The sequence below is a fragment of the Sipha flava genome, unplaced genomic scaffold (assembly GCF_003268045.1).
Source record: "Sipha flava isolate LNK unplaced genomic scaffold, YSA_version1 46_pilon_pilon, whole genome shotgun sequence".
NCBI lineage: Eukaryota > Metazoa > Arthropoda > Insecta > Hemiptera > Aphididae > Sipha > Sipha flava.
In genome coordinates, this window is record NW_020273250.1 from 353,209 (window position 1) to 363,957 (window position 10,749).

General features: G+C 26.7%; 2 protein-coding genes across 2 annotated transcripts; one reads left to right on the plus strand and one right to left on the minus strand.

Moving 5' to 3' along the window:
• The first annotated feature begins 2,206 nt into the window (after positions 1-2,206).
• LOC112689742 (DNA excision repair protein ERCC-8-like) lies at positions 2,207-5,834 on the plus strand. The gene is made up of 5 exons (XM_025563573.1): positions 2,207-2,540; positions 2,988-3,217; positions 3,536-3,831; positions 3,983-4,301; positions 5,289-5,834. The coding sequence occupies exons 1-5, from the start codon at positions 2,484-2,486 to the stop codon at positions 5,596-5,598; spliced, it is 1,212 nt and encodes a 403-aa protein (XP_025419358.1). The 5' UTR covers positions 2,207-2,483; the 3' UTR covers positions 5,599-5,834.
• A 798-nt stretch (positions 5,835-6,632) lies between these two features.
• Positions 6,633-10,647, minus strand: LOC112689805 (peroxisome biogenesis protein 6). Its single transcript, XM_025563666.1, has 11 exons — positions 9,306-10,647; positions 8,935-9,158; positions 8,553-8,875; positions 8,417-8,487; positions 8,161-8,304; positions 7,702-7,848; positions 7,513-7,621; positions 7,333-7,452; positions 7,195-7,272; positions 6,968-7,116; positions 6,633-6,833 (listed from the first exon to the last, which is right to left on the minus strand). Exons 1-11 carry the CDS (start codon positions 10,282-10,284, stop codon positions 6,748-6,750), a joined length of 2,430 nt encoding a protein of 809 aa, XP_025419451.1. The 5' UTR covers positions 10,285-10,647; the 3' UTR covers positions 6,633-6,747.
• Positions 10,648-10,749: the final 102 nt, after the last annotated feature.

The following is a 10,749-nucleotide window of genomic DNA, read 5'->3' on the forward strand; positions in this document are numbered from 1 at the left end:
TTCTATTTATTTAGATGGACAAATGGATAATAGACAAAAGTAGTTATATATTAGTATTTTTTATTTTGTACTTAAGTTTTTAATGTATTTAAATATTCAAAATCAAATGGTTAAAAATTAATAAAAAAAAGTTTATATGTATTTAATATATATTTAGGCAATCCATTAACATACCTGCCATTTTTTTTAATAGTTGAATCAATAATAATTTTTATTTTGTAGGTAACAAGATAATTTTTTATATATTTAAGACAATATTAGGTTCGATTGAATTATATATAATTAAATTGAATGAAATACAGATTGTAATCAATAGTATTGTTTTATATTAAAAACATATTTTATTTTTATTTTATGGTCCAATCATGTTAAAATCGACAATCTTAGGTCTCGCTGTTCTCCATCTCATTTTTGTTTTAACCAAAGAAACTAATTTAAGTCTCACTATAATATTTAAGTTTTAATGATTGTTTTAGTGCAATAGTGATGTTCATGATTGTAATATGTACATAGAGCTTATGTATATAAAAATTAATTATAAATATATACAATAAATAGATTATATGTATATTTGTATATTATATTGTTAATTTTTTATTGTTGAAAAACAAGTAACTAAAAATATATTTAAGTAAAAATGTATATTTTTTTTGTATTATATTATTGTCATAATTTTTAATAAAATTGGCTGTGTGTATTTTTTAAAAAGTTGTATTTTGTGATGATTCATATTACATTAATATGTTGGATTGCAACTACTTGAAATTTGAACAAATATTTCTTTAGTACAAACTTAAATTAATACTCATTTAAAAATAGTTGTTATAAAATATATTGTATAGTCATTTTTTAATCAAGTGGTACATTATGATTGACATTTATATTTTTTCTGATAACTTAATTATTTTATAAAATTTAAAGCAAGTATAGGTAATAATTATATCTTATTTATAATTATTAGTTATAGTTAGGTAATCTTTTAATTACAATATTTATTATATAATCTAAAAAGAAAAAAGAAAAATTTTCTGTAGGACCCAGTAAATATTTTGTTTACATTTTATTGAAATGTTTTTATATCATGTCAAATAAGGAAGAAAACTTAAATTGTCAAGTGACTTGGAACTTCAGAGTATGTTTATAAATGGTAAAGAAATCAATGTTTAAAATATCAAATTATTTATGATGCAGAAATGATTGATTTTAATCAAGAGAGTCTTATCATTTGAATGTAAAATTGGAGAAAAATTCAAAAGTGAATAAATAAGAAGTGTTAAGTTATAAATTAAATGACCTAAATAGTATAATTCAAATTTTAGAATAGCTGATCTTTAGTTACTACACCGGTGTGTTTTTGGTAGGCGGGAGAGTAAAAGGAAACAATTGAAAAAGTTCAATGAACCTATTATTTGTAATTCAAATCAAACGTATTCTGTGGTAAATTCGCATTTTGTCTTTTGTCAAGTGCAAAAGGTGTAGGTACTATTAATATATTAAGAATCGTTTAAATACGTGTGATCAAAATCAATTTTGTTTACAATACACGTATGTTCTTAATCGTGAAAAGTGGTTGAATTCGATGAAGAATGCTAGACAGATAAATCAATAATAATTGTCCACCAAAAAAAGTTTCAGGAAATAATCCTAAAAAATGACGACTACCGACAAATTATCCGAACACATCCGTGTGCCAATGTGTCAGTTTAGGTAAGCGGTATTATAAAACTCAAGTATTTCAATGACGTTAATCACAATTGACGAGAAGGTGGTCAGTCCGATTTTACTTTATGAGCTTCGGAAACTCTAACGGATTCGCCGCACAGGTGAGCGCTTATGCCACTATCACTACGTTACACGGCGCACTGCTGCCGGTGGTTTCACTAGTGCGGTATATCTGCGCGCGCGACGTGTTATCAGTTATCGATTTGTCTGGACCGTAGAGTGAGTACTTTAGAGTGCCACAGGATAGACGCACAGGATTCTCTCTCCGTCTCCATCTCGCTCTCTTCCGGCACCTATCCTTTTCTTTGACGGAGAGAGTTCAACTATAGGGTGTTGGTTCTAAGGGGAAGGGGGATGCTAAACGGTACACCGCGCGATTGGTTCGAATCAAAAATTTGTCGACCCACTCCGCTTCTGTCATCCTCGTAGTAATGTATTATCCTTGTACCTTGAGGGACGCCGGAACATTGATATGGATATAATATCATATTGAGCCTCCAGAGTATTCGATACTAACATCATATCGAGTATCCAGAGAAATTTACAATAATCGATCAGTTGAGTGTCTTCCATTTTATGCCCATAATTCTCCGTTCGCAGATCAGTGTTACGCGCGTTTCGAGTATAAGTACTTTAGCTCAACGCTCTCGAACCACCGCTGCCGACCAGTCTTGCTGTTCTGTGGTTCTGTGTCCATTGGATCTCGACTTCTGTATTACCAGCCACTACGGTACACTGTCTCCAGAAATACCATTTTGAAAATGGAACAGCAATCATTGCCGTCGTCTTCTTTAACTGCTAGACGCCAGACATCTGTGGTAATGTGTTTATGTATTATCCATTTCAATCATTTCATCGGTGCGGTTACGTTGGCCAATGTTACCCATTTAGGAGTTGATTAACTTTTTGTAGTAGTGTCTTATTTTTCAGATTTTCCTAAAGATGCTTTGGTATCTGGATTGAACATTTTATTTTTCCCTTTCAGCTTCACAGTTTTAATAAGAGTTTCCTAAATGTTCAATCATTTTTAAATTTACATTCTATTTCACTCGTTTAGGAACTTGCATTATTTATAATGATAGGTATTAGTCAACTATTGATTTATATTCCTTGGTTTGTTTGTATTATAACTTATATTTGACTTTTTTAGATCTTATTTCTACAATTAACACTCCCAATTCTAACTAGAAATTATATATAGTAAAACATAAATAATAATTGTTATGGAAAGTTTTTTTCAACAATTTAGTTTATTTTTGTTACAGAAAAGAAAGCAAAATCGTGTTATTGACTTGATTATGAAGCGCTCAATAGGAGCGATATCTTCTATAGAATATAAACGACGTACGATTATTAATGAGATAAATTATGTGGCATATGCAGTTAATAAAACATCCTTGCCTGTAATGTATATTAACCCAAATGGTAGAAGCACTCGAAATTTTGTAATAGATGATATTCTTGGTATGGAAGTTAATCCAACAGAAAGTAGTTGGTATGTATATTTTATGTTGAAAACTGAACTCAATTTCTTTTTAAATTTCTTTTCATAAATGTGTATCATACTCTAATACTAATTTAAAGTAATTTATTATTCAAAGAATATTTAATTGTATTATATACTATAAAATTTATTTATTAATGCCATACTTTTAAAAAAATGTAATTAAATTTGCCACCAGTCTTATATATAAGCTCTTAAAAAAATATTTTATTTAAACCAAAAAGAAGTTGATAAACTTAGTTCATATACTAAACCTTGCTTTTTAAAAAAAAAAAAAAACAATTAAACTCAATAAATTTTATTCTTTAGCTTACTAGTCACATCAAGATACAACAGTGTAGCAATTTATAATGTATCTCCAGATGTTATAACTTTTAATCAAATCAAGCGAATGACAATTCCACATGATCCGATTGATATTAATGGAACACCTAATTCAGTTCATTGGCTTTGGGATGGTACAGTATTTTCTGTTTGCACTTTGGACTCGGTACATTTTTGGGATTCGTGTTCTTGTAAAATTATGGAAACTGTAAAAATGCCTATCAGAGTATTAAACCATGTCATTGCTGCAAAGAAATATAGTGCAAAGAAATATGTTGCAGGTACTGATTTTAGTTTAAATTGTTTTTTTGGAAAATTATGGTCTTAACTATTGAAATATATATGCACCATAAAATTGCATTGCTTTAGGCTTTAATGGATGTGGTACTCATAATTATATATGACTGATTGCAAAATCTATTATAATTTTAGTTGCAGCAATAGATGGACATGTATTCATGATTGATATGCTTCGTGGTATTGTTGTAATGACTATGAAAAATGTTGAAAATAGACCAATAACAACTATACAATGGCACCCAACAAATGAATTACAATATATTACTGGTAATGATAATGGAAACATATTACTATGGGATCTTCGATTTCAAAATAACTTTGTTTTAAAGTATAATGATGATGATTCCTTTTCAAAAACAACAAGCCATCCTAATCCAGTTATTGGTTTGCGTTTTTATAATAATGGAAACAGTATTATATCTGTCGATAACATGGGAGGCATCAGAACTTGGTAAGTATCTTGGTATACTAGAACTAGAGCCTCTCGTTTGGAGAGGCAATATTTAAGTATGAATTGGCTCCCCTAAAATATTTAAGGAGCAGCAATATTTTTATGGATTCTAAATAATCTAAATTTTTTTTCATTCTCAATGGAAAATTATTTTTTAATAAATAAAATTATATAAAAATAAATGTTATACTATAAAATAATATTAAAATACTATAATGCTAAAAAGAATAAATAAATATTATTTAGTAACACAAAATTTATGTCATATTTATTTTTATTTTTTAAATTTTTTTTTTTATTTATGTATTGATTATTTTATTCGACATGGTATTTTATTGAGATATAGGTTTAATTTTGATTTTTAAGGGGATGATGGGACATTCAGACTAATAGATACTACATTTTTTAAGGGTACCACCATCAAGAGAATTTTCTATAACTTTATTTATATAATTATGACTGTTATTATTTTGGATTTTATATTAATTACCATCAATGTGTAATAGTGTACTGAAATGGGGAAAATTAATTGCGAATGACTTTTTAATGAATAGTTGGAGACACTTATTTTCGGTTTTATACTTCAGAGAAGAGGAGTGGAGAAATGTTGTTGCCCCTGGGTGGAGAAATCTTAAATACGGCCCTGACTAGAACAAATTTTAATATATTTTGTTATATAGAACATACATATGTATGATGATGCTTTTGATTTCTAATTAAAAAAATAGTATGTATATTTCATTTTTTTTGAAAATACTATCAAGAAATAAGCTTAAATAAATGTTGTTGGTGTTTATATTAAAACATTTGTACACATTTCAAATTTATGGGGTTTCTTTGACTAATTGCAATGGTTAATTCTTTATTAATCAATTAGTAGTTGTTACTTTTTGTGCAATAAATGTATATTTATATCGTTTTTTCAAATAACTGAGTCAAATAAAATATATTTACTGAGTATAATATAAACTATTGTATTAATTTCAGGGAAGTTAGTACTGGTAACATGCGTCCAAACTATTATGAGCCAGTTACACTGTGTCGACTGAACAAAAGCCAAATTTTCAAAGATTTTCAATTTGCTGTTACTGAAAATTTGAAAGAAGACATTGCATTTATGCCTTCAGATAGAGGAATGAAAATATTTGACATAGAAAGTGGTGAACATTTACCCCATTCAGATGACATACCACTACCAGTAAATTGTGCCACTTATGATACACATAGATTTTGTGTTTATGGAGGGTCTAATGACTTAGTGAAATTGTGGGCACCTGCTCGAAAAATTTATGTATAAATATGTACTCCGACAATTTAATTTAATTTTTTTCTCTATGTCGATATTATGACATAACATATTATATTAAATTAGTTTATGTTATTGTCATAACACAAAAATAAATAAATAAATCTACAGTCAAACATCCTAGTTGGCCAACCATTCAGCTGCGGCACTTTTGCCTAAGTGAATACTATGCACTCCTCCTGTATATTTCCTCGGTGGGCAAGATTCTATGATATATATATATATATATATATATATATATATATATATATATATATAAAGATCTCTGTTTAAATTTATTTTTATTTTCAGTTATTCAATTTATTTGTTTTAGATTATCCAAATACCCAATATTTAATGTACTATAAAAAAAAATTATAAGTATATAATTATTATATTGTCAACTAAAAACGCCAGTAATGATTGAAAAAACCATTTGTGTATTAACATTTTTAATAAAACTAAGAATTGTTTAATTTATTCTAATATACTTGATTGTTTTATTAATAACTCATTTATATGGTAATTGGCTGGTTTATAATGGTAAAATTATAAAAAAAAGAAATAGTTTTGTAATGATAAGGAAATACTTTTATATAAAAATTATTTAAGTAAAAACGTATTACAACAATGATAATGACAGTAATTATGTAACATAACTTGTATAATTTTATATTTTTACTAAAAGGACTAAGGAAAAATAACATTGCACAGTGCAATAGTAGATCAGTTAGGTTTGATAATTGATGAATGATATAGATTAAGATTTTATTCTTAAGTTATATAATTACTAAAATTAATTTAAAATATAAAAGACAGGATACATTTGTATACCAGGTTTGTTTTGAAATTGCTAAATCAATGAAGCCACTTATATTCAAGCTTCAATTAAATAATATTTTATTTATTATTTAACCATTAGTAAGTGTATTTTTTTTTATTTAAATCTTCTATGAGATTCCTGATACTTTCAAAAATAGTTTAAAACGCACTATATAAAATTAATAACACTAATATATATTTTAAAGTATTTTTATAATGCAACAATAATATAAATAAATTACCATAATTATGGCATACACCTTAAGTTCTTAAAATATAAAACATTATCAGTCTTGTTACTTAAAGAAATTCAGTATAATAGTATGCATGTAAAAATAGTTATTTTTGTTTAAAACTTTCATTCAATGCATTTGTAAAATCTTCTTGAGTTACAATTAAATGATCGTCGAATACTTGCAGTTTATCTGAAATAAGAATGTACAAATTAACTTAGAATATTAATTTCAGCTTTAGTAACTTAAATAACAAGAATACATAGTTATTTTTTTATAATAGTATTTTTTTTTCACAATAATATTAAAATATACTAATGGGTTACCTTTGTTATTTACTATTTGCTGTTGAATAACTCTCCTTGCACTATGAAGCCAAGCATTGTGACACATACCATACAATTCAGCTCCTGTTACTTGTTGAGGTAAATTATCGATAAGGTCTTCTAAGTAAACATTTGAACTCATATTAAATCTATAGGAAATGGTATAATTAAAACATAATAGTTTAGTAGATATTATAATATACATTTTAAAAAATTACAATGCGTACTTCTTAGTTAAAGCCTTTAAAACATGAAGTTTAGATTCTTTATCATCACAGCCACCAACATAAACACTTTTATCAAGTCTGCAACAATATAAAATGGTTATTTTAATAGCATATATTAAAAATTTGCTAATTAAATACCTTCCAGGTCGTAAAAGCGCAGAGTCAATGAGATCTGGTCGGTTTGTAGCACCTAATATAAATATTTGATAATTTTCTGAAGTCAATCCATCCATTTCAGTTAACAATTGTGATACAACTCTATACAGAAAAAAAAGATACTATTAATTGATCAAACAATAATTCTAAGATAAAAAGTACCTATCTCCTACTCCACCAGAATCTCCATTTTGACCACGTTTAGGTGCTAATGAATCAAGTTCATCAAAAAACAAAATACACGGTGTGGCTGAACGAGCCTTGTTAAAAACTAAAACATATTTTTAAATAATATACTGAAAATAATTACATAAAAGTAATGTCTAATAAATAGATTAGGTATATATTTACCTTCACGAACATTTGCTTCACTTTGTCCAATATACATATTAAGTAATTCGGGACCTTTAATTGACAAAAAGTTATATTTGTATTCCGTTGCAACAGCTTTAGCTAATAATGTTTTTCCAGTGCCTGGTGGCCCATATAATAATATTCCTAAGTTTAAAGTTAAAAATTATTGCATGTTTAGTTAAACAAAAATGTAAAAAATTACTGGATATTACTCAGTATTTATAAAATTATTTCAATCCTTTTAGACAATAATTACTTCATAAGTATTTAAAGTAATTTTTAAATTATTAATTATCTTGGAATATTTAAAATGTTTACAATTTTCTATTGCTATAAATTATATGAGGACAGTCTAATAAGGATTTTTTTTATTCCAATAACTTAATTAATATTAATTATTCTGCAATGTTGACAAAATATTTTCAATGGAAAAGTAAAATAATTTTAATTTATTACCAGATCTTTTCATATGAAGTACTGATGGTCTTAATGCTGACATAATTTCTTCTTTAACATTTGCCAGGCCCCCAACATCATCCCATTTTACAACTTGTATTTTAGGTGCTCCAATTGACTTTGAAAACATAGCATTTATTGTATCTAGAAAAAATATAAGTACTTAGTAATAAAACCTCTACATATTTATATAAATAAACTTGTAATTTATGAAAAATATAATAGTTATAAACATTTTAAATGCAAATATACAAACTTATTGAAAACATTATATCAGGTTCATTCAGTGTTCTTTCAGTATATTTATTTTGTGTGCGCATTTGATGCCTTAAAAAATATCATTTCAATTATATTTTTATTTTTGGATTAACTAACTTTTGTTTTTGATTTACTTTGAAGACATCAATAAAAGAGTCATATAGTTCATATAATTGAAACCAGAAGTATGATCTAAAATGTTTGAAATCATTGTGTCATCTAATGCAATCGAATCTCTTTTCAAAATCCATTTTAACAGTTGTTCACGATTTGTTTTACTTAGATTTCCAACTTTATGACATTGTAGAAATAATCTTAAAAACACTGGACTAAGTTCTTCTTTAGACTTTGCAGTTGCAATAATTACAATTGGTTTAGATGTTTTTATATGTATTTGTTTGCTAAATATGTCTAAAAGTTCTTGTTCTAAATCATTAGTAGAAGACAAACATAAAGCCTGCAATCATATAAGATTTCATGAAAATTATTAATATTTAAAATTAATATTATATTTACTTCAATATTTTCTAAGTGCAGTAGACAAGGTGTCATTTTTCGGATATCATCAAAATAATATTCAATTTTTTTTTTTAATTGAGATATATTATTTGTAGGCCAGTCGAAACAACATTTAGATATATATTTTAAACCAAGATACTGAGATACTGATTCAATTAATAATTCTTTACCACATTCATTAACTCCACAAACAAGAAATATTGGTTTTAGTGAATGAAAATCTAAAAAAAAAAAAAAATGTATTAAAATTAAATTTATAAACTAAATCAGAAATTACATTATTGTTATTATTTATCAGAAAAACCAGACACATTTTAATGAAAATTTATTAGGTAATACATTAAAAGAAAATATTGAACTCTTATAACCTGTATGTTTCTGTAGAATAAATGGTTTAATCCAAGACATTAACAATTCTCCTTCATCATTCATTCCACCAGGAATTACATTTAGTATAAAATCTTTATAGTTGTGAATATTTAGATTTTTTAGATTATTTATACTATATTCTTTTTCTGCAGGCAAATATGTGTTGGTGAAACATTTTACTTCATTTAATTTACTGTATAAATTTGATATATTAAAACTACTTTTACAATTGTAAAAATATATTTGCTCATTTTTTCCTTCCAGTTCGATAATTTTTATATAAACAATTGAATTGCTAGATGGTTTAGCTAGATATTTAAATTCTGGATAACATTTTTTAACATCTAATTTTAATAATTCACCAATAGAAACAAATTTTGGAAGAGAAAAATAATTGTAAAAGACTTTATCCAATAATATTTGTGAACTATCATGATATACTAATGGTTTCACTACGGAAATTGATACTTTTTTTGTGATTTTTGGCTCATAATCTCTTAAAGGTTTTATAATTCGAAGCATAATAGCTTGAGCAGTATGATCACAATTGCTCAGATTAAAAATATTAGTTGAAGTCAAAAGACACTTGGACTCTTCGAAAGCATTCAACACTATTATTTTATTGTAATATAACACAGGAAGAGCACTAGACTCTGTAGTCTTAACATTAACTAACACCCATTGCATGTTTTTTAATTTTAATTTGTTCAAAGTTTCCTGACTGACAAACAGACATTTGTGAATTTGAAGTGAATACTTTACAATTGATTGTTCATCATAGCACTGTAATACGAGTTTTTCCAATATATTGTCTGGAACACACTCAAAAGATATTTCTGAGCCAAAGAGTACCCTAGTCTGAAGATTGTGAAGTAGAACTTTCAGTATTTCTTGAGATTTGATTCTGGTAAAACATGATTTCAGTACATAACTTATAAAAGAAATGTATTTAAACAGATATAGTCTTTGAAATCTCATATTGCTTTCAGTTGATATAGAGAAACAAGTAACGTAAATGAAAACAAACAGTAGTGAATCACTGAAGACTGACTGAAGAACAGGAACACAGCATTTATAATTTGGTTGTGATTAAGAGTCACGGAAAGTCGAATTTCGCACGAACAATATTGGTTTTCATACCCCCGTAACACTGTACGTTGTGAACTAACTAATAGTATGTTAGACTGCCGGATGGTTTACGGATCATTTAAACTTTGGATTTCTCGGTATTCAATCCTTGACAGGAACAAAACTGATATAGAGAATAGAAACACGTATTATTATTATCATCGGGTTGTCTCGTGAACATAATAACAATATTTTATTGAAGGACCGTCATCATTGTTATCAGCAAACCGTTTTTGGTCCCTTTTATCATTTTTTCCTCGTCGTTCACTCTTGGAAGAAACGGGTTTGTAACTCCTTTTTTGCTCTAACCCGTTA

Coding starts and splice junctions, on each gene's coding strand:
- LOC112689742 (XM_025563573.1), top strand. CDS start 2,484: ATGGAACAGCAATCATTGCCGTCGTCTTCTTTAACTGCTAGACGCCAG. Junction 3,218..3,535: donor AATCCAACAGAAAGTAGTTG/GTATGTATATTT, acceptor TTTATTCTTTAG/CTTACTAGTCACATCAAGAT. Junction 3,832..3,982: donor TGCAAAGAAATATGTTGCAG/GTACTGATTTTA, acceptor TTATAATTTTAG/TTGCAGCAATAGATGGACAT.
- LOC112689805 (XM_025563666.1), bottom strand. CDS start 10,284: ATGAGATTTCAAAGACTATATCTGTTTAAATACATTTCTTTTATAAGT. Junction 7,622..7,701: donor TGAAGCAAATGTTCGTGAAG/GTAAATATATAC, acceptor AATATGTTTTAG/TTTTTAACAAGGCTCGTTCA. Junction 7,453..7,512: donor TCTGGTGGAGTAGGAGATAG/GTACTTTTTATC, acceptor TTTTCTGTATAG/AGTTGTATCACAATTGTTAA.